Source organism: Protomyctophum bolini (genome assembly GCF_963924005.1).
Source record: "Protomyctophum bolini genome assembly, chromosome: 3".
NCBI classification, from domain to species: domain Eukaryota; kingdom Metazoa; phylum Chordata; class Actinopteri; order Myctophiformes; family Myctophidae; genus Protomyctophum; species Protomyctophum bolini.
The window spans coordinates 23,671,126-23,696,125 of NC_137864.1; the positions used below are offsets into that span (position 1 = coordinate 23,671,126).

The window sequence follows — 25,000 nt, forward strand, 5'->3', positions numbered from 1 at the left end:
AGGGACATTTTCATGAGTCCCACTTTATGAATCCGACATTTGGAGTCATATTTTGTCATTTTTACAAATTGCAGCATTTAACTCCAATTTCATCACATTTGGTTTGAGCGGCGCTCGTGTGTTATTATTATCATTTTGATCGTGCTTGTACGACAATTTCTGTTGATTTAATTGTTTATATAACATAGGATGTGGCCATGCTAAATTATTGTGTCCGTGGATTTTCTTCCCCCACAATGTCTTTTTAACGTGGATTCTGTTACAGTGCAGTTAGTTGCATCGTAGCTTCCAGGACTCCCGGGAGGTGTCATGATTGCGTCCTTTCTCAATGTAGTGCGTCTAAGGATGCAGGATGCAGGCTATTTGTAGCACTGGGTTTTCCACTTTCCTGTTCAAATCGACCTCTGTCAGATGTCTGAGTGTAGTCTTAGAACTAAACCCATCTCTAGGGCATCATTATGGGTAATAAACAGTGTGTTTTTTTTATCCATCGACCACCGTGGAATATTGCACCTGTTTTATGTTAAAATTCCTGTCCTTTTCTCCCCCTAAATCAGATTTAAGCCTCCAGGCAGCTTAAGAAGACATTAAATCAGCATTTTGGGGGCAAGAGTCTTTAAATAGATTCTGTAAACTGTAAAGGGACAAATCTGCTGACGTCCAGGGAGCGTGTCTGTCTGAGTGGCCACTCCGGGGTCATGACCCCCGAGTGGAACCTCAGCCAGTTTATCTCTGATGGTGGCCTGACTCGCTGTCACCCACGAATGTACACACGCACATGCACACTGAAAAAAATAAGCTTTTGAACCTGTGTGTTAACATGAATGTTCAAATAAGAGGAGTGAAGTGAATAAGCTTGCACTTGAAGAGAAACTGAAACCAACTACAACCAGAACGAACCAATGATGCTTCTTGCAATCTTGTACCATTACTCTTTCTCTCGTTTCCACATCAGCTTTTCACCTCCAGTTTTCATTGGCCTCTGTACTGGAGTAAAAAAGCTGGACATGCCTCGACATGCATAAAGTCTCATTTATACTCTGTTGAATGACTGTGTCGTGCGACACAAACAATGTGTTTGTTTGGTCGCATGATGCGGGCATTCCACAAAGTACGGTATAAACTTGCCTTAATGAACGCCAGACGGTGCTCTATGTGTCTCTTGACCATTTTTTGACCATTATGTCATTAGGCGTTCGTTCCTCCTTCTGAAATAGATCAAGTCGTTAAGAAACTGACTTTTATATGATTAAGGCCATGGTATTTGTCCCGCTGTGCTCGTAGTGCATATCTTAGTGTCACTTTCTGTTCCGCCATTTAACTTCAGTCTGCAGCCAAGTCCATTAAATCCTGCCATGTCATGTTAGATGTGCAGTAGAGGCCTGTCTCCATTCTAATTATATCAGCTCATTTAAAAAAGTGCAGCCGCTGATGGCTTTCAGAGCAGCCCACACAAACTCCCGGTGATTTCCGCGGTTCCCTCATTTTAAATTAAATTTGTGACCTAGACTTTTGTCGAGGTCATCGTTAGTACAGTCATCCTGCAGGCAGATGGAAAGGATAGTGCTTGCGACAGTGAAAATCATCTTCTAGTTGAGGAATTGTGTACCATCTGTGGGTATGTTTTACGCAAGGGTAGATTGTTGTTGTCACAGTATTTGCCAAGTAGCCTACATTTGCACATACTGTAGCTGAAGTTCATCCTCTGCATTCACCATCCTAACTATTAGAGTCAGTGGGTAACTGTTGAATAGTGCATAGAGCACAGTGGGGTTCAGCGTCTAGCTCGAGGATACCACACTATAAGCCTGCAGAGGTCCAATCAAAAATGTACCCAGAACCGAATGGACCCACTGCTATTATAAGAATTCTAGCACCGAACGAAAAGCAAGTGATTTTGGAACCGGAGCCGAACGGACCCGGCTATTATAATAAATATGAGGACCGTAGTACCCATACAAAACCTGAGGACCCTAAATGACAGAATGCTGACGTTATTATTAAGTTGTATAGGCTATTATCATTAAATAAGACTTATTTCTTAACTAAACTTAGCCCACTGTTGGTGCTGCTGCAGTGCTGCTACGTGTGCTGCTATGTCATTAACGTGTTAATGTGTAATCCCAAAGTAGACCAGTGAATCATTGCGGACATCCACGTTTCTTTAGATGTGTGTGTGTGTAATCTTTCTTCTTTCCATTGTGCTTTGCAGAGCATATCGAGTTCAATACGCTATGACAACTCGATTGTTTGTCCCAAATTTGAACCATTAACCAAAACGTTACGTTACTTAAACGTTGCGATATAACTCCCCCGACTTTTGTTGTCATTGTTGTTTGTAAGTAGCACCACTACTTCCTTACTGAAGTCACATGTTGGAAGGCAGTACCTTCAAGGCACGCAGGCCCATTGGCCGGAGCAGAAAGGGGTCAACTCGAGTGTTAGTTATTACCGGAGCCCCGAGACATGCGGGAGCCGCTCCGAACCTGCCCGGGAGTCACTTCTTGTGGATAACTCCTAGGGGTCGGTTCGGGTATTTGCGGGTCTCGGGTTTACCCGAAGACCTCGAGCCTGGAGGATCGAACCAGGGACTTCCAGTTCCCAGATGGCCACTCTACTGTACCTGACCTAACCCATTGCCGTCCTTTGACAAAAGGGTATGTTGTTGTCTCTGCACACCAGACACATGTACAGTAGACATGCCTTCTAGCAATCATGCTTGATAAGAGTGTCATAAAACCTCTCTGGAATTCATCGTCTGGAAAACTGTCACAACAAGTAAACACCTGTTTTGAAGAATTGTGGTAGTGGGTGGGTGGGTAACTGGACAATGATGCTTTCATACTGGCGCCATTCTATCCATCTAACTTGAACTCTTAAACTCTGTTCGGTATAAGAGCTTCACTGATGGATCTAATGAGCGGCTCCCAACGGGTCATTCAACAGACTAATGAATCCGGTTGGTCACTGTGGTGCCGGGGGGGACGTCACAGGGCTTCACTGCGGCTTGGACGCCCAAAGCTCTGGCTTGCGTTCTCAAAGACTCACGGCAATTATAGACAGTAATTATACACACACAAGTCTCCATAGCAGCCAACCAATGCCTAAATTACAACCGGCAGATAAACCGCTACAGTCCAAGCGGACAAGACGACTAGAAGCAATCTCCACACACCACATGTTTTAAAAACATCAACAATGAATTGAGAACAACTTCCTTAGAAAATAACGTCCCTCATTGTTTATTACGCCAGAATGCATTGAACCAAGCTGGCTTCGTTTCAATAAAGAAGCCCAGTAGAAATTTAGACGTGTTCAGGATATGGATGTGAGAAATAAGTTTTAGACCATGCATTCATGGAATCCATTCCTAAACAGCCATTGCAAGAATGAATAAATCAGCATTTTAGTCATCACACTTGGCCCAAAATCCCTAACCACACTTTGCTGCACCGCAAGTGTTACATTAATAATGATTCATAGTTTCCTCACTATGTCGGTGCACCAAAAGAGGATTTACCATATCCTCTCTATACTGTGTAGACAAATGTTTGGAACTTTAGTTTTGTTTGACTTTGGAGATGGTGCGTTTTACTTGATGTTGTACAGGGCAAAAAAAGAAATGGCTTAACTATCTCTCCTCCACTCTCCTTCCATTAGCTGTGGTGTGAAATGAAGCAATTTGTATGCAAATGTTTCTGTATACAAATCCTCTTTAATAGTTCTCAGTGTATTGTCAGTTCCACATTTTATCCATCATTGGTCTTTAGAGTCTCCATCTGTTGGTATAATGTGTGTGGTGTTATTCAGGCATTGATCAAACTGTCGTCAATAAATAGTGACATGGACAGATGATAGGCAATTGGATGAATGAATGGGTAGATGGATAGAGTAAGAAAAATCACACCCGTGTGAAGTGAGGGGCGCTAATATATTAAAGTCTAACTTATGTTGATTAGGCGATGTATTGGTGATGTAAAACAAACTGTGAGAAAACAAACATTAAATTCTTCTTTATTGTTAATGGCATTTAATGTTTGTGTTAGGGACAAGATGACGTAAACTTTCCCTTCATTGTCAATGGAGTTTTTAAAACAAACATTGAACTAAAAACAAACAGTAAACCCTCTTTATTGTCAATGGCATTTTTAAAACTAACTAGAACTGGACTCTGTCGAGTGCCTACTTGCGCTTTGCACACAAGTAGGCCATAAATGACCTACTAGTGCGCATGCAGAGCGTGCAAGTACTGTCAACCGCTACAAACTTTCAAATCTCTGGCTCGCAATGGTGACGTAATAAAGACAGGTTTCATTATACATGTATGTATATAAGTTGTATATGTAATTTGTAAGTTGATTAGCAGTATACTGCTACTTGGGTCGTTTGATGCGTATGTCCGTAGCTGCGTATGACGTAATGAAGATATGTAACAATGCCAGCGTATAACTGGCTCTCGATGGTGATGTAATAATGATACGTTTCAGTGTCGGGTGCATTAAAGGTAATGCCTGTATACATGTATGTAATCTGAAACCAATACCATATCAAGCACAAATAAATCATTACGTCATACGCAGCCACGGACATACGCATCAGAGCACCGGACAAACAACATTACTTGCCCGCTCTGCTTGCGCAAGTAAAAACAAACATTAAACCAGGAGGGGCTAGCACCCCTCAAAAATTAAAAGAAAGAGAGATAAAGACAGAGGTAGGCATTGATTATGAATGCAGAGGCCCCTGGAGACCAAAAAACACAATTAGACATCCCAAAAAGGTAACATTTCACCTTGCCCGCTATCCAAAATAAAATTCCCACAAGCAAGTCACCTCTCATCCAGTCATCACATTATGATACAGAGTATAGACACATAAAGCAAACCAAGCGTAGCCTCATTGTGCGCATGCACACACACACACACACACACACACACACACACACACACACACACACACACAAATTGTATATGGTCATGCATCATCAGGAACCTTGTATGGCTTGATTCTGGGCTTAACATATAATAATTTATGTAATTTATGTAATATTTATGGAAATCTCTATGGGAAAAATCAACACAATATATGCCAATGTCGAGATATCTCGTATAGCGCTTAAATCCGTCTGTTTGCTGATTTCTATGAATCCAGAATTAATACTATTATTATATTTACCGTATGTTAGCTTATTTTAGCTTCCCAGCATAGGCACCACTCATGGTGTGGCGTCATCGAAATCCAAAAACGGCACAAGCGCGCACACACACTATCTTTAGTGGCTTTAGAGGCTCAGATTGAGGTGAAAATGGCCGCCACTGCATAGAAGCTCAGCTGGGCACCTGCTGCACTGCCGAATGAATATCCACTACCGTATTTGTGTATAGTATGTGTGTCACCTGTAACCTATATATATATATATATGCATCATGACCCAAAGACAAACCCTGATGTGACGTGTGTGTGTGTGTGTGTGTGTGTGTGTGTGTGTGTGTGTGTGTGTGTGTGTGTGTGTGTGTGTGTGTACACACTATTTTTTTATTTGTATTCTGTGTACTCTGCATACCTTTATACTTATTTTGTTTCATTGGAATGTTTGTTTGTACCAGTAATGCTCATAGCGGTGTCAGAGTCTGTATCTAGATATGCAGTGTGACGTTTATGGTCCTCCAATAGGGCTCTGCTCCATCCAACCTGGCATTCCACTCATCTCTGCTATGGCACATGCTCTGACACCCTACACCAGAGCTTCTTAAAGTGGTAAACACCCCACAAGTGACCTCAGGTGGATGACAGGACGTCATCAGGAATATTTAACATATGTATGCTGTATTTTTAATTTTCCAAAATAAGCAGTGAAAAGTCAATTGATTGTCTACAATCTCATATAGGAACATGGGTGGATGGATGGATGGATGTGAATGCAGTGAAGAAGATGCACATGTTGTTCTTTTGCACTTTTCCACTGCTGACCCTCTGGGAAGCTTCTGGATTAGTATATAGTATGCATTAGTCTCATGCAGGAGCAAAAATACTAAAAGTGTGTCTACTGTAAATGTATTTTCTCTTATTCCGTTCCTTCTGCATTCTCTCTTCTCCCTTTAGCCCCTTTCACAGCCTCTTTCTCTCCATATATCTCTCAATCTATAAAGGAGTTTTGTGTTGATCGGTGCAGAAGGCTTGTCGGGGTATTCATCAGAGCTTGCCTTACAAACCCAGCAGGGCAGCACTAGCAGATAAATCAAATGACCCCATGTCTTGCTGGGTGATTTATAGCCGCTGTCAGATGGTTTTCAACTTCTCAGCCATGTGAAATGAGACCTGGACTTATTTTATAGACATTATGGTGATTTGTTAGAATGGCGGAGGCCAAGCTGGGTACAAGAGGTGCAGTAAATCAGTGGTTCTCAACCTGTGGGTCAGGACCCCCAGGGGGGTCCCCACACGATTTTGGGGGGTCCTTCCAGATGACAGTGACAATTTAAGGACTTTTAAGTTCTTTTTAATACCTCAAATTAAAAAAGAGAGAAAGAAAAAAAGACCATTACTGCATTGAAAGTCATCAACAATATCAGCCTACTATAAAAGCCGGTAGAGAGACATTTTACAATAATAATAGCCGATCTGCAAGCTCACAACACCTTGCAACACGAGGTGTTGTTTGCTATTTTCACTGCTAGATCTGCTATTTTCACAATATCTGTGGAACCGAGTCAAACAAAATGTAATCCCTCTACTCCTACGATTCCAACTTAAGTTCGTGTCAGGGTGGGGTCCCCCCAGTTAGTTCTTGTCAGGGTGGGGTCCCCCCAGTTAGTTCTTGTCAGGGTGGGGTCCCCCCAGTTAGTTCTTGTCAGGGGGGGGGGGGGGGGGGTACCCCCAGTTAGTTCTTGTCAGGGTGGGGTCCCCCCAGTTAGTTCTTGTCAGGTTGGGGGGGGTCCCCCAGTTATTCTGGATGTCCTGAAAAGGTTGAGAACCACTGCAGTAGATGACAGACTGTGTGGCAGTGTGCGGCTACAATACATTGATTTATTTTTTAACTTTGGACATTTTGTACTATTGGACACTCAGTTTAATTATATATTGAATTTGAAATGTATGTGAAAGAACTTATATTACGATGGGAACCTAAATGTGTGTTACTGCAGCATCTTATTTATTTATTTTTTAACAAAAAATGATGATTCTGTATTTTGATTTCAATAACTTACATTTTAGACTTTAGAGCAACAACATACAGTGCATTTGGCCGACACTGTTTTGGTGATGCAAAACTCTATATCTTAGGTGCCCCATGATGCATTACTTTACAGGCAAGAAATAGTACAGGACACAGTAAAATGTTAATTTATCCCTTTGCAAATGAACATTACTCTCTAAGAAGTGTCTAAGGAGGATGCAAGGTTCACACAATATCCCTGTGTTTGTAGAATGATAAGAGAAAAATAGCTAAAACAACAAAGTGGGACGTGATTAGGAAGTAGTAGGTTTATGTCATTGGGCGCATTCGGAAATAGCGCACTGAGCGCACTAAGCTATGCTAACTAATAGGCGAGTGCGCTCCCGGTGCGCATTTCCAAACGCACCCATTATGTCAAGTTTTAAAACGGAGTATCTAGAAAGAGAAATCTAAATAGAGAGTTGTTAGGAGGTGCAGAGCGAGGTCACCACCAGCCTCCCGCCATAACATTACACCACGGGCCACAGCTGCTGTGTCGCCATGGATCTGCTCCCCGGAAACATGATCCAGCTCATAATCTGGCCATCATTTGAACGGCGACAGGCTGCGACGCCGGACCTATGATTTACCCACATCGTGTGTGTGTGTGTGTGTGTGTGTGTGTGTGTGTGTGTGTGTGTGTGTGTGTGTGTGCTCTCAAAGAGTAAATGTATACCATGCTTTGCTTTATGTGGTTTCATGACTAGTAGTACCTAACCCTATCACACACACACACACACACACACACACACACACACACACATACAAACATTTGGAGGCACACTAAACATTCCTAACATTGCTTTTTCTTTCTTTTTTTCTTCTTTTTTTAGGTTAGAACTTTCTCCTGTTAAATTTAGCAGTGTGAGTGCTGGTCATGGTGCCAGGCCTATTTCCAGCACTGTGGATGACATACGTGTCATTGCGGAAGCCAGCGGCCGACCTAGCAGCTAGGGCACATACCTAACCTGTAGAAATATGTAGGGAAAGACACGGTGCTGGTGGCTTACATGTCATCCAGTTGTGACGTCTCACTCTCCCTGTGCCCCTTACACTACACTGACCCCAAGACGCTACAGTCCAGATCAGACTCAGAAATGAAGACATTTATCACATGACTTTCGTCAGAGGGATGTCGCAACAGAGCTAAAACAGGTGTCAAGGGGAGAAAAACCCACTTGTATGCATGCGTGCGTGCGTGCATGTTGTATGCGTGCGTGCGTGCATGTGCACATGAGTGGAATTGTTCATGAATATGGGTCTACTGTAAATAAACTCGTCTAAATAAACGTATAGCTAAAAATCAACACACATAAATGTGCTTGATTCTCCAAAAAGAGAATCTGTATAGCCAAAGGAGCCGTTTAGCTGTTGATTTGTGGGATTTTATATTACAAATGATTTGTAAATGAAGTCCCTTCCCCACAGACTTATGGTAAATGTATCCACATTTACCATTGTGACTGTTGAGGGTCAAAGACTATCAAGAGGGCGATGCTAATTGCCTGAATACTACAGTAAGTCAACACAAGTCTGAAAAAGTACCAATGGGGGTGGGGTGGGGGGGTTGGGCGTAGTGTAAATCATGTCTTGGCGGTAAGCCAGGACAACTCCATCATCAGCAGGCCTTGATCATTGTCAGCTATGGTAAATCGCACGCTCATATCATGACTGTACATCTGTTGCTTTCCATCATCACTCAAGCCAACTGCAAAGTCCACTGTACATTTGAATGCAAATACGTTTATGTTTCACTGATCCCATCTAAGCCCAGTAATTGATCGGGACAATTATCGGGCGTCGCTGTAAATCTGCATCATGGCTCCGCCAGTTGTTCCACCATTGAAAGCAACTACATGGAAACATTCTCAGAGCTCCAAATGATTTGGCCATCAGTTGATAAAAAGGATGAGATAAGGTCTTAAAAACTATAGGACAACAGGTCAACAAATTAACCTGGCATCTGTCTAAATAACATGCTATAGAGTCTGAAGAGGTGAGCCTTCAGATTGAAATGTGAGTGAGTCTGGAAAAGCTGTGTTGGAGAAATTCACACTTAAAAATGTTGAACTTCAAAGCTTCCCTAGGGAGCAATCTACCGTAGTTTCAAGCTACTTTGTAAAAAAACAAATGTAATTGTAATACCAAAAAGTCACATGCCATCAAAAAATGCCACTCATTTGAGTTTAATTCAAAAAGTGACCACTTGTCTACTGGTCATAAACCAAAAATAATAACCATGGGAAAGTGCGAGGAATGTCCGCTTGTTTTGTATACAACGTGAAATGTCTGTCAGTCAGTCAAACTATGGGGATATTGCACCAAGCTGGACTACTCAGTTAGTAGGGCAACTTCCCTGAACATCTGTCAATAGACAAATTACATCACGAATTCCCCATTCCCCTTTCCACTGCACACACACACACACACACACACACACACACACACACACACATACAAACACACGCGTGCGCACACACATACACAGGGCGCAGCAGTATGTTACAGCACAGCATCAAAACTAAATGTATGTACATTTGAATTGAAAGTCAGAATATTCAATAAATGAATGAATTAATGAATGACCTTTATTTATATAGCACCCTTCTCAGCACGAGTGCACAGGGTACTTTACAATAGTACAAAAATAAAACAACTATAACAACAGCAGGCAGCCATTATCACAGAATAAACAGTGAAAAACTAGCATCAAAAAGGACAATAAAAACACACAGATTAAAAACACAAACAGTAGAAAATCAAGTGATTATAGGTGACCAAAAGCCTGTCTGAACATGAACGTTTTCAATTGTTTTTTAAAAGAGGCCTCAGAAAGGACAGTTCTTAAGTCCAGGGGGAGGGCGTTCCACAGCCTGTCACACAATCAAACAAAATGATGGGAAAAAACTATGGTCAACACTGAATGAAATAATGGGCAGAAAATCAAATACATCAATTTCATTCATACAATCTGAGGGGATGTTCATAACAAAACCATATGATATTGCAAACCATTTTAATGATTTTTTTTAAAATAAAGTTGATAAATTAAGAGAAGGTCAACAAAGTAGCGATGGTTCACTATCATATACACTCATAAAGAAAGACATTATGAAAGACAAGAACTGTCTCTTTAGCTTTAATCAGGTTGATAGGGAAACGGTTCTGAAATTAATCATGTCACAAGCAGATTCCACTTGTTCTGGTACAGACAACTTAGACAGTAGAATATTGAAACTTGTGGTACATTCTGTAGCTACTCCTATATGTCATATATTCAATCAGTGTTTAAATAGAGGGGTACATCCAACCGTATGGAAGGAAGCTAAAATCATCCCACTTCCAAAAGATAAGAATAAAACATTTACTGGTCCAAACAGCCGTCCTATCAGTATTTTACCGTTGCTAAGCAAAATAATAGAAAAAATTGTATTCAAACAGGTCATGGACTACTTTTCCAATAATGATTTACTCTCACCCTTCCAGCATGCTTACAGGGAAGGTCATTCCACAAGCACTGCACTTTTACAAATGAATGACGATTGGTTATCTTCTATGGATAATAGGAAATTAGTAGGTGCTGTTATGCTGGATTTCAGTGCTGCTTTTGATGTAATTGATCACACCTTGCTTGTAGATAAGTTACAGTGTTATGGTTTCACCTCCAATGCATTATCTTGGTTTATTCATTATCTCTCAGGGAGGAAACAGAGTGTCTTCTTTAATGGCAGCTATTCAAAATGGAACCCCATTAACTGTGGAGTTCCACAAGGTAGCTGCCTAGGGCCTTTGTTATACTCTATTTTCACAAACGATTTACCATTGGGTATAAATAATGTTAATACAATTATGTATGCCGATGACACAACATTATATAGTGCGGACACATCTGAGCAAGCTGTAACTGACACCTTAAATATGGCTTTAGCAGACATTTACAAATGGATTGAGTGCAACAAGCTGATGTTAAATATTTCTAAGACAAAGGCCATTGTGCTTGGATCTAGACACATGTTAAGTAAGAGTCCTCAGTTAAAACTGTCAATTGGCACCACACAAATAGAACAGGTGAACACTATAAAACTTCTGGGAGTAACTATAGATAGCTCTCTATCTTGGTCCAAACATATAAATAATATTGTCGTCAAAATGGGAAGAGGAATTGGCATGACTAGGAAGTGTTCTGCTTTCATCACTCCCTCGATAATGAAATCTGTTATTCATTCTTTGGTTTTGTCTCATTTAGAATACTGCCCTGTTATCTGGTCATCAGCTACACAATCTGATTTGAAAAAGTTGCAGATTGCTCAGAATAAAGCGGCTCGTCTGGCATTAGGCTGTTCATACATGACAAGTATTAGTTATATGCATGAACATCTGGCATGGCTAATGGTTGAAAAGAAATTAGCAGTGAGTCTTATAATGCTACTGCGGAACATTATTTCCACTGGCAAGCCGTGTAGCTTGGCTCACCAGTTAGAAATGACTTCTGAACATGGTTACAACACCAGGGGAGCAGCTTCTGGTAACATAAGAATACAAACAACACCTAAATCAAACTGTCTGAAACATACTGGTATATATAGGTCAATAACTCTCTGGAATGCACTGCCCAAAAACATATTTTCTACAATACATAGCAAAATTACTTTCAAAAAGAATATCAAGATATACCTAGCCAATTTGCCAAGTACATAACTGTGATTTGTAAATCTGTTCTTTTGATTTATAATGTGAATTTGTTCTTTGTATCTGTGTTCTTTGTTATTTTTATTATTTTTTATTATTTTTTTCAGTTTTTATTTTAAATTGTATTTTTAGCTGTACATTTGTATTGTATTTGTTTTATTCAGGACCCCAGGAAGACTAGAGGCTCAGTCATGTGTCTCTAATGGGGATCCTTCAATAAACATAAACATAAACATAAACAATCAGTGTCACACACACACACACACACACACACACACACACACACACACACACACACACACACACACACACACACACACACACACACACACACACACACGCACGCACGCGCACATGCACGTGTGCACACACACACACACACACACACACACACACACACACACACACACACACACACACACAGACACACAGACAGACACACAGACGCAACAGCGCAGCCAGAGAGAGAGAGAGAACTAACCTTTTTCTCAAATTGTGCCGTGCTGGTGTGTGTGCGTGTGTGTGGGTGTGTGTGTGGGTGTGTGTTTGTTGCTGATTGGCTGATTGGCTGCAGGCCCATCACCAAATGAATGTGCACAGGGGAAAAAACTATATCTGGCTGAAGTGAATTGGGTTTAAAATGGAATGCAGTAGTTAATCACTTTGGTAACTTTCACTTTCAACAATGGCAGATATTTTAAGAATTGTGTATTTCTGTATTGGATTGTATCTTATTTATATTATCTTTGATCAATATTTTTTTTTTTCTTGCAGGAAAGTGTATTCATCTACAGCAGACCAATACAAAGTGCTCTTCACCATGAATACAGGTACCTCTCACTCTCCCGGCTTGTCTCTCTCCCTCACAAACTTTACATTTCAATATAAACACCCTACACCAATTCCCACTTTCATATCAGAACATGATTAAACCCTGCTTGCTTTCCATAGGCATTGCTCCGAGTTTGCCATCAGATCATAATACAGTGTGTATTTTTGCACTTGATGCTGTGTTTTTATACCATGCATAATGCTATCACCTGCCCTGTCCAATTAAACACACAATTTGTGTTTTAGTTATCAGACAAGTGTCAACAAATAAACACTAGATTAAAATGTTAGGGAGAAAATGTTAGTAGAGAAGAGATCCAGTAGAACTAAGATCAGTCATTGGTTGATTGCGAGCAGGTGTCCGCTCCAAAGTACCTGTACTGTACAAGCTCACAGTGTATCTTAGATGTGTTGTGAGCTTGTAGATACGTAGGCTATTTTTGACACACAGCTAAGTACAATATATAAATCAGGCATTATGACGCCATCAAGGCCTAAAGTAATGTAGATTTATTCGACTAAAATCTTACAACATTTAGTCAACTAAAACTAACTAGAACAGTTCAGATTCCTAAAACGTGACTAAAACTAAATCAAAATGTGCTGTCAAAATTAACTGGGTTGACATACTGTAGAATGAATATCAATAGACAGTAATGAAATAGTGAAAGTCTTGGCCAAGAACTTTGACCAATGTCAGTGACTCAAATATAATCTTAAATGTACAGCAAAGTCACTGCTGTTACTATTGAGTCATTCATGAATACATTTCCAAAATGTTGGCAGACACCCCAAGTACTCGAGCCTTGGACCTATAATAATATAAGATGAATAATACATCATTCAGCCTTTACACACACACACACACACACACACACACACACACACACACACACACACACACGCACATGCACCACAAATATATTCACTGAAGTCGAAGCTGAAAATGACAAAATAATGTGCGCTGGATTACATTACCCACTGGTGTATTTCATTGAATAATGAATACTGTTAATGCTAGTATTTTAGTTGCACCAATAATAAGACAATTTGATCAACTAATGAGCCATTATTGTTACTCTGCGAGTGTATACAACTATACATTGAATCAAATGGACCCCAAAAGGGTCCATTTGATTCCACTTGTACGCTATTGGAGTTGTAGGAGAAAACATTCGCACACCTAGCAATCAGGCGTATGCACAGGTGCGTAGGCCAGTGGACATCAATGAAAACAGGTACACCCGCACACTGTGTATCTGCTCGGCACAAGAGTTACACTATTGGAGTTACAATGGATAATAATGAACACTTTAATGTATGCATTTGATCAGTGTCCCTTCACTGTTGCAGCCATAAAATTAGATGTGATTTCAGACACTAAACGTCTGCTTTTGTGCGCAATGGAATTCTATAAGAGACAGGCTGACACAATTGACACATATAACACAGCAACAGAATGATACAGCTGGTGCTCATCAGCGGTGTCTAAAACCTAGAGTCAGTGAACAGTTTTTGCAACGGCGTGCCGAGCCTTGCCTCTGCCATGGAAATCACTTTACTTTGCATGCTGAGTGATTCTGCAGCACAGAGGCAAACACGGACATGATGTACACCATCATTAAGATGCTCAATATGGGCTGCAACCTCTTCCATTGCACAATTAAGAAACATGCTGTTATAATGCATGTGCTTCTTTGCCTCCTCCTGGGTTCTGTTTCTGGCTTTTGTTTGGATTTGGATTTTGTTGCACAAACGGTGTGGTTGCTTTTGCTGTGTGTGTGTGTGTGTGTGTGTGTGTGTGTGTGTGTGTGTGTGTGTGTGTGTGTGTGTTTGTGTGTTTGTGTGTGTGTGTGTGTGTGTGTGTGTGTGTGTGTGTGTGTGTGTGTGTGTGTGTGTGTGTGTGTGTGTGTGTGTGTGTGTGTGCGCGCGTGCGTGCGCGTGCGTGTATGTGCACGTGCATGCGTTGCTGTTGCTGCTGCTTCTGCTTCTGCGTCCGTGGCTGTGCTGCCTGGCTACGCTTTCCCAGATAGCGGAGGACGCGCTCGCAAAAGCGCTAGCCTGTCACTCATGCTCTCACCCATGAAGAGAGTCCAGAGCTCCCCCAACCTGGCCACAGGTACTAACATGCACATGCATACTGGAAAATGAATAACATTTAATAATACGATCACTGATGTACAGCTAACTCAATATGAAGTTTGTCAAAGATAAGGTATGACCACACTAAGCTCTGAGGTTGTAAATCTGCTATTTGTGGTGAATGCTACCCCCAGAATAGGGATGCTGGGGTTCAAGAGATTAAATGTCAAATGCTGTCAAATAACAGTATGTACAGTAGCACATAAAGGCCCCAAATGGGCAAATAATGTGATAATAAGACTATATTAATTATTATATAGTCTAAAGACTATATAATAATGAATATTTGTTCATAAGCCTTATGATCGAGCCAGGTTGTGTTTTAAATGCTGTCAGATTGATTTGATATGCTCAAAACATTTCCCGACCGACCGAGGGATGTTTTCCTTGTCTAATTGGCTCGTGGTGTGTCATTGTGTTTCCTGTCCGCCCAGTCCACTCCTCCTCTACCCTGGTGTCTCCCTTCCTGTCTCTCTCTCCTTCCTTCCTGATTTTAGTGTCGCTCGGCTTCCATTTGGCAGTGTTCATTTGTCATCGTCTGACCCCATATTCTTCTCCATCACTCTGTTTCCTGTTCTCTGTGCTTGGCTGTCCCCGCCCATTTTCCTCTCTGAGGTTTGGTTGTTTATATTATACCTTCTGTTGATAGGACGTTGTGGTGATTGGCTAGTCGAGAGCCTGAGAGATTTGACGAGAACAAGTGACCTGATAATGTCTGCAGAATAGAAGAAATCTAGTACAACATGCTATTGTGAACGTGTCTGTAAATGTGGCAGTCACTGCAATTGGAACACAGTTGCCCTCTTGACGCCCAGCTCAAAGTCAGAGAAGATTATGCATAAAGGATTTTGTACAAGGTGTATCTTTGATAAAAGTTATTTTCAAATGATTGAATTTCTTAAGACTTTCTTTTCTCCGTGTGGTTCATATCTGCTATCTAATAATGCAGATTAAGGCATTCAAAAATCAAAATTGGTCAAAGGCATTGACCAATTATCAGCTATCGCGTTCCGTGCCAAGTATCTCTTTCTACTCACATACCCCCTGGAACTTGGCAGGAACTATAGATCAAACTTAGATCAAATAAAAATGTAAATTTGCTTTCACCTGCACTCCATAAAATCCTGAGCATTGCCTTAGGTACTTGTACTTTATCTCTCATAATAAAGACAATTGAATTGCTCCAAATGCATACCGTATATTAGGTTTAGTTACCTGGAGAATATGGTCAAAATGACTCCTACTGTAGCAGTAGCTGTTTAATTAGCTACAGTCAGATATAATTTCAAACTGGCTTATTATGACTTTGCGCAGTCATAATAAGCTACATTATTGCCAATGCAGGCCTCAATGCTATACTGTTACAGCTGTTCGTCATCAAAGCCAAGGTTTAGTAGCTAATCTTCGGTAGAAATGAGGTATCATACTTAGCTAGTTAGACGAGTTATTTTACCATCCAAGAGTCATTTGGTCTCGTTTGTCATCATCACTTCCCGCAGCTACTGTTAGAGCCATCCAACCTCAAAGCTGAGATCACAAATAGCTATGCATTCCAGGTGTCTCCAGTTTAAACATGGCGACACCAGCGACTCTGGCCTTTCCTCTCATCTCTCATCTTCAGTGTCTCTCATCTCAGTATCAATTCATCTACATATAAATTGTATAATTGACATCATAGAGAAACTAAAGCATCCAAAAGATGGACTGATGAATGCTACATGATGACAGCTAATGCTAAAAAGCCATCAAGCTTTGTCACTTGACACTTAACCTGTCTCACACAGGCTTTCCTACTGGGTGTGTCTGTCTAGTTCTCCAGTTCCCTCCTAATCCCTAATAATAGCCTTTAATGCCCATTCTGCCGGACTCTAATCTCCCTGTTGAATGACTGTGTGGCTAATGTGGTGCTCTGGAGGTGTTTTATCCTTCTCTGCTCTCAGACAGGTTAAGCGATCCAGTCTGTATTAGTTCCTGACAATTAACTATAGCCACTGTCCAGATTTTGTTCACCCCCAAAAATATGGACAATATATTACCCTTAATGATTTAGCAAGGTTTAACCTGGCAAAAGTTGTCTGATACAGGCTGGCTGGCTGGCTAGATGGTTGAGTGGTAGAAGTTACAGTATTGTTGTTTGGCATAGCATCGGACTATAGGCTAGGTCCTAGGCAATTAAAGAATATTTGTTCCTCCAGGCTATGGGGTGTAATATACCATACAATTACTATAGTCCGGCAGTCGAGGTGGACGGGTGGGAAATTTGGTATATAGACTTTTTTATTGGCCTAAAATATTGTCTATATACATACATTCATGAATCCACTTGCTGACCGGCTGTCACTATTGGGCAATTGGCCGTTTTTAGCCCAAGGAAAGTATTTTTTGTGCAAAACTAATGCTTATATATATAATATCTTAAAAAAAAACACACACACACACACACACACACACATTACACACATAGAAATATGCTCTGGTTGCAAAAGGGGTGAAGTGGCCCTTTAAGTAAACAAAAACATTAGAACCATTGACCAAGATAATGTTTGCATGTCATATCTTGGTCAATCGCTAGCATCAATCGAGGCAGAAGGTGTCAGGAAGGGGTACAGGAAGACTGAAGTGCTAGACTAGAGGTTGAGGTACCTGTAGAGCCTGAAGAATTGAGTCGTTAGATAAGGCGTACAAGTGAGTCTATAGTTCTGACTGCAATGGGGGAGTTTGTTCCACAATTTGGGAGGCAGAGGAGAGGAGAAGAGTATTGGAGCATTGTTTCGGTGTTTCAGAGACATCCAGACAGCTTTCTTGTGTTGTGCTGATGATTGATCTGAGTGTGCGGGAGGGAGTTGTAGGGTTGGATCAGGCCCTGACGCCCGGTATGTGCTGCCATGCCTCTGGTTGCCTTAATAGGCCAACATTACTGTTTTGTACTCCAGGAGTGCTGCGGCATTCTGGTTCATTTGGAGTCACATACCGGGAGGCACTGGAGGGAGTTACAGTAGTCAAGTTTTGAGATGACTGAGGCCTGGATAAGGAGCTGTGCAGACTCCTGGATGACAGGATGAGGAATGGTCCAATACTTCAAATGTTTCATTTGGGTAATAATTATATTGTGAGTGTGGCTGGTTGAAGTATGTGAAGTCCTGAAATCTGTGATGGTTGTGTCAAATATCAAATATTCATCATTGAATCTGAATAATCCAGTAACGTGCCAGAATATTCAGCTCACAGTTCAATTCATACATATACATCTGTCCTCAGTGGTTGGAGTTTCAGAATTCTTCAGTGGTTGGAGTTTCAAAATTCTTCATAAATTACAGCATGATTTGAGCTTATTTGTTGAGGATATTCATTGTCAGCTGATATCCATTGTCTTTTCTCCTTTCAGTGTCTTGCCATGTTTTGTGTGCTTCAGTGTTCCTTACCTCTCTTGTTGCTATAATTTTTATTTGTATGTATTTTCTTTTCCTGGGGGTTTTATAATACAAGAAGTCACTTATTTATTGCTAATTTGTCTTCTCTATCCGCAGGGAGTGAGTCTCACTCATCCGATTCAGGTAATGCATTTCCTTAAAACAATATTTTACAGTATTTTCTTTTAGTCTTTTAATCTATAGCAAAAAATAGAACAGACAAATCCCCCCTGCTATTGTACTGCTTAACATTCACATAGGATAGAATGATCTAGGACAAGAAATCAACACCACAGAACACAATACCTGATGTCACGGATGGCCTGAGTGGTAACGTCATCACGCGATGATCTGATGTTCCAGTGTGACATGGTGTTGTGCGTCTGTCTGCTCTCCAGATGTGTGGCGGTCTCACAGCGCCACAGACGGCCTGAGGAACGGAGACGCCGGCAGCTCCTCTCTAGCTGCCAAAGGCTTCCGCAGTGTCAGACCCAACCTGCAGGACAAGAAGTCTCCCACACAGGTATAGATCTCAGTTCTCAGGGTAGATCTCATTTCTGTCATTTGAATTCCATAGGAGCCAGCGTGTCGCACACCGAAAATGGCAGATCTCAGTTCTCAGTCGCCACGGCTCATTTCACTCATTTGGATTCCATAGGAGCCAGCGTGTCGTACAGCGAAAATAGCAGATCTACAAGTTCACAACATGACGCAGTGCGGCGTGTTGTGAGCTTGTACACTCTGTTTGTAGATTGTAGATTGGCTATTTTCGGCCATTAGTTAACTTATAATAAGAGAGTCTCAAGAGTCAAGACTCTCAATGTGTTTTTACTGGTTAAATAAAGGTTAAATAAAGATGAAAGAGAATTTGAAGTGATCAAAATAATAATAGAATACAAGCTTCTTCATGAACATGCAGTTTAAAGCCTCAACCTGTGATTTCTTCGACTAGCTGTATGTAGAACAGCATTAACGTAAGGTTATGAAACATCGTAAACATCATAATGCCTCGCACTGCCTCGCGCATCCTTGTTTTTCCTAAATCTGTCTCTGCCCAAATAAATATATGCAAGCTTCATTGGCAGGACAATGTAATGTGTCTTGCCAAAGCATTGCAGGAAAAGGGAAAACAGCTAACAAATACTGTAAATATCCCAGAAATGTAATACCCGATACAGATAATGTTCCACTACTACAAGAATTATAACAGCTTTGTATAATTGCAATGAATTAACCAAATCTATTTCTGTATGTCTCTCTCTCTCTCTCTCTCTCTCTCTCTCTCTCTCTCTCTCTCTCTCTCTCTCTCTCTCTCTCTCTCTCGCACTCTCTCTCTGTTCCCAGGCTTCAGTCAGTCTAAAATCATCCAGTGTTTATGTTTCTTACAGCAACCATTAGCAGACTAATCAAAAGAGTCCTTCCTGGTCTTGTGGCGTGCGTGCGTGGCTGCGTGCGTGCGTGCGTGCGCGCGCATACTTTGTGTGAGAGAATGTATCTGTGAAACCAAACCACAGCACCATGAAATACAGACTTTAAACCACAGAAACACCAGACTCCATTCCAGAATAAGCCTTTGCAGTGTCCTGATGATGATTTGTTTTTCAGCTTTACTCTGATGCACATTTTCTGTTGTTGTTGTTTGTGGCCGTCCGATGCCTTCATTGGCCAACCCAGGCTGTCAATCAGGTGCCATTACCGCCCCCTCGGAGACAGAGTTTCCACCTCCCCCCCACGGGTACTAACCCCACTTCCTATAACTCCCTCGTTACATCCGGAGCGCTTGGAATAACTCACAGTGAGAACACGCTGTTGAAGGAGTCCTACAGTATTCGTAGCACATCCTCCTATTCCTTCTCTGAGAGGAATACTGCTCACACCTCCGCTCTAGCTCCGCCTGAGCACGGCTCCCTGCACGCCTGCCCCTCCGCTATCCCCAACAATGTTAGCAACTGTGCCGCCACGACCGCCACTAACACGCAGGTCCAGGAGCGCAAGGTGTCGTCCCTCAAACTGACCCCGGTCACCATCCCCCATCCCCCCGATCACATCAACCCCCACTCGGATCACCAGCCCAAGACCCCGGCCTCACCCACACCGCCAACCTCATCCCCAGCCTTATCCCCACCCCCACCCCCGACCTTGACCCCGGCCTCACCCCCACCCCCGCCCGTGACCCCAGGTTCACCCCCACCTCCGCCCCCACCCGTGACTCCGGCCTCACCCCCACCCCCAACCCCACCACCTCGGAGAGACTCAACCATCCTGCCGCCTCTGACGCGAACGTCCTCGCTGTCGGTCCACATGGCGCCCCAGACCCCAGCATCACCTCCTCTAGACCCTGCAGCTCAAAGATCAGTCCTGGGTCCGACTCCGACTCCAGCTCCTGACCCAGAGATGGACAAGACTACTGCTCCCGTGGTTCCTCCAAGACCCTCCCCTGCAGAATTGTTGGTACATACCTGACAACCAGGCTGAATTAACCGAATGATCAACCACGATCGTTACCTTCATCATCACCTTCAAACCAACAAACCAACCAACCAACCAACCAACCAACCAAACTAACTGTGTGTGTGTGTGTGTGTGTGTGTGTGTGTGTGTGTGTGTGTGTGTGTGTGTGTGTGTGTGTGTGTGTGTGTGTGTGTGTGTGTGTTTATGTGCACAGTACATAACACTGACGTTACCTGACGTTGCCTGTACTGATGTTCCCCCACACAGTGTTTGTTGTGCTCCACAGAGTTTGGACTAACACAGCCTCTTGAGTTCACAGAGAGACTTCCAACTCCTTTCGGGTAGTCACCAGTTCCGCAGCTGCTCGCCGCTCCTCCTGCACGTTTCACATGACACTTCCACTGTTCACTAAGAGCTCTCAATGTCTCCTCTCTCCTTTTCCCCCTCTCCGTCCACCTCCCCCCTCTCTCCCTCCTTCCTGTGGCAACCAGGCGCCCACTTCCCCCGACGCTGCCTCCTGCCGCTCCCCGTACCACAGCCAGAGCAGTGAGTCTCTTGACTACCTGCCAGGGCTCCTGCCCAAGACACTGACCCCCACCCCGTACAGCCCCGCCGGAGTGGCATCCGGAGGTGGGGGAGGGATGTTGGCGCTGAGCCTGGGAGGCGGCGAGGGGGGCGGCGGGTCGCCCTCGGCCTCCCCTGTGACGGTGTCGGCCCTCAGCCACTACTCCTCATCCACGGCCGGCTTCTTGGAGGAGCTGCAGGTCTGCAGCCTGGATTCTCCCGGCGCCTCTCCTACACCCTCCCCCACCCTCAGCCACCTGTCTGCCTATACCGTCGGCAACGGCGGCACGGAAGACCCGTTAAGCGCGGTCTGCGACACCGTCGGTGCTGTGGCTGCCGCAACCACGACCCTCGTGGTCACTAACGTAACTATCCCCGCAAGTAACTTACTTAACACACGCCGCTAGCAAAAACCTGACCCCCGTCTCCCTTTCCGTCCTCCCATCTTGACTGGAAGGTGTGATACCCCCCGTCCTCCTCGACGTGTGTTCTCACTGTTTACATTCCACTAACCCAACCTGCTTGAGCCGGTCTGCCGGTCCACATACCTTCAATCTTGATTTCAAGCCTTTGTGATGCCTTTCAATCTGTCCGTGCCTCTGTTCCCACGAGTATCTGTCTGTTAAATGTCTGTGTTTTCACATAAGCTGCGTAAATAAATGCACATACTTTTGGCCGATGGATTTGGCCTAAAATGTAATGTTTGGAATAACAGTGCATTGTTATATTTTCAGACTAACATTAACAAAACATTAATTTTTTCCACCCACAGTCTTGCCTTGTATGTGTATCATTTGTCACAAAACAAGTGAATCTAGAGAGATGACCGTCAATGTTTTTAACCTCTTCTATGTCTGTATTATAATCAACTGAATGTCTCTCCCTCCTAACCTATTGTTCTATACCACTTTCACCCTGGTATTACTATTATGAGTATAGGCCTAGTAGTTAAGCTTTGCCATTGTGATGTCCAGTCGTCATCATTGAGGGCTGAGTGAACTCAGATTGATATCAGCTGCTGTAGTGTTTGTTTAGAATGAAGTACACACAGACATTCTCCGGAGTCTCAGCAGATGAAGCATGACAGTCATACAATCTAACTGTCCACTGGCTATAGAAGATGATTGACTCGTCTGTTTTCTGGTTTGTCGGCCCCTCTGTGTGTCCCAGGGTCAGCTTCTCTCTCAGGCTATGAATGGAAGCAGTGGCCACCCTCAGAGACCCCTTTCCCCTCCATCGTACCCCCCTCCTCCTACCTCACTCCGCACTGGCCTCCACAGACAGAGCAGGAGCTCAGGTGAGACACCTGTCTTCTGGCAGTTAAATGTGTTGAGTGAAAATCTAGCCATTAGGGAAAAAACACTATCACCTTATTGGGTGGTGGGAATCACAGCATGTTTCTCCTTCTTTATTTTTTATATTATTTTAATAATTATAATATAGGTAATAATGGATTTATTTGTATTGTGCTTTCATTCACAAGGAATCTATCAGTGAAATCTTGTTGGGACAAAAGGTATAACCATAAATCTCTCACGATCACCACACAGGAAAAACAGCAACATTATGATTAACGTATATTCTGAAGTCAAGGTAGAGAGGGACACCCTTTATCATTTGGGTTCAAGTCTTGATTGATTGTTTGATTGCTTGATTTATTAGTCAATTTAGTCCATATAGGTCTACAGTATATGTCACATAAAAATGTGTCTATCGAATAATTTGCCTGAACAGTTTATGAAATTGTACATTATATTATTGTAATCCTTGACCATCAAAACATAGGTGTAGACATCACCTATTCTGTATTATCATGTATGATTCAGGAGTTATAATGTACAATACATTATTTAGTAATGGCGGAAAGTAAAATGGCCACCAGAGAGCGTTTTTGCGATGGCTCCATATCTGAAAATGTTCAGGGCCCCAAACTGTACAAGTGTACCAAATTTCACACTTTTATGAAAAAGCCTTAATCTACCGCAACATATTTTGTTGTATTGTAGATGTCAGGGAACCACAAGAAACTGGAGACTGGAACCCTTTTTGTTTCTCATTAAACGTGTAGAACTGGTAATTGCTTCAAAGGAGACCGCATGGCAGGTGCACCGTCCAGGACAACCCTCTTTGCCAAGTACCCAAAAAACGGACTTTCAGAAAACAAATCTATGGAGAAACACAGGAATACTCTGAACGACATAAAATGATAAACAAAAGCTCCTGTAGAGCTGACATTCTCAAGTTTTCCATGGTGTTTCCTTTCCAAGTGGGTGTCTAGGAGTGGAATCAGGATGACAGCTGGGCCTGCCTTGGCCCTGAACTTGTACCAGACACGTCCACTAACCTCAAAGCTAAATCCCAGAGGTTGAAAATAATAAGGCTGATGTATTCTTGCTCCTGGATTATATTAATAGAACATCCTCCCAACTTTTCCAGGAACTTAGGAATCCCAGAACATTTTTAAATCCCTAAAGCAGCCTGCTTAAACATATCACCGTGATTTATTCCTCCACAAAGCGCCTTGTATTGTCTTGACTGAGATGATTTACCTAGTTCTCTCATCGATTGAACAGTTAATGGGTCTTTAGTGCTCCTGTCCTGTTAGGCAATGTTGACAATAAAGGCATTGGCGAGGTTCACAGGATATGATTGTATCTACTCCCATTATCAGCAGGCAGAACTCAGAAGTAATCAATTGCAGAACAAAATGGAAGTGGGGAGAGGTTGGCGCTTAATAGTGCTTAGGTTTGCAGTACGGAAACCTTCAAGTATGATTTACAAGTGTGCTTAGTGTGCATGTAGGTTATATTCGTAAGCAGAAATATGAGTGGATTGAATACCGGCTTGACTTGGAGGGCTTTGGTTTGAAGATCAATGTAACCGAAACTTCTTTATGAAAACTTTTCCCCAGATTTCCTCAGATTACACATGAACGATGAACGCTGAACTCCTTATGGACTGTAATCTCTCTCTCTCTCTCTCTCTCTCTCTCTCTCTCTCTCTCTCTCTCTCTCTCTCCTCCCTCCCAGAGGGCAGTGAGTCAGTCACCAGGGAGTCAGTGGTAACAGGTCAGACCACCATCAGCAGCACCATACCCATCGCCCGATTCTCTGAGGAGGAGAAGAAGGTGTCCGTCATCAAGGCCCCTCACTACGAGGGCATCGGCCCTGTGGACGAGTCGGGCATCCCCATCGCCATCCGCACGGTGAGGAAACCCGAGTCGGTAGGACTTAAACTTTGAAGCAGTGTCCTGGTCCTGGTTCTCAGTCATTTTAAACATATTGTTATGATTTATATTAAAACATTTGAGTCTACCGATGTTGTGTTCCAACAATAGTAGTGTCCAATAGAGTGTCGCAGTCCCGCCCCCTTTCATGACGACGTCAGGCCCAGGAAATAATTCAATGCATTTTTCCCATAGACATTTCAAAACGTACTACATAGGCTATTTATTTAAAGACCTTATAAGCGTCGTACAAAGCCAACTCGAGTTGTGACAAATCATGACAACAAACACAATATTTTGGACCAAACAAATAATTGCAAAGAAGAAAAACCAAAAAAAAGTGTTGTAACCTGCCGTTTTCTTATTCTTTCTAATTATTTGTTCGGCCCGAAAAATTGTCTTTGTTGTCATGATTTGTCACAACTCAAGTTGGCTTTGTACAAGGCTTAAAAGGTCTTTAAATAAATACTT

General features: G+C 42.5%; 1 protein-coding gene across 1 annotated transcript in view; it reads left to right on the forward strand.

Annotated features, from left to right (window-relative positions):
* sorbs2a (sorbin and SH3 domain containing 2a) overlaps positions 1–25,000 on the forward strand; it is an 81,832-nt gene that overhangs the window by 21,281 nt on the left and 35,551 nt on the right. The window contains exons 4-9 of the mRNA XM_080759592.1: positions 12,680–12,735; positions 18,406–18,432; positions 18,687–18,811; positions 21,231–21,668; positions 22,474–22,600; positions 24,333–24,508. Coding sequence (XP_080615718.1) covers positions 12,726–12,735; positions 18,406–18,432; positions 18,687–18,811; positions 21,231–21,668; positions 22,474–22,600; positions 24,333–24,508 — 903 coding nt within the window. The 5' untranslated portion in view covers positions 12,680–12,725. The remainder of the gene's footprint in view (positions 1–12,679; positions 12,736–18,405; positions 18,433–18,686; positions 18,812–21,230; positions 21,669–22,473; positions 22,601–24,332; positions 24,509–25,000) is intronic.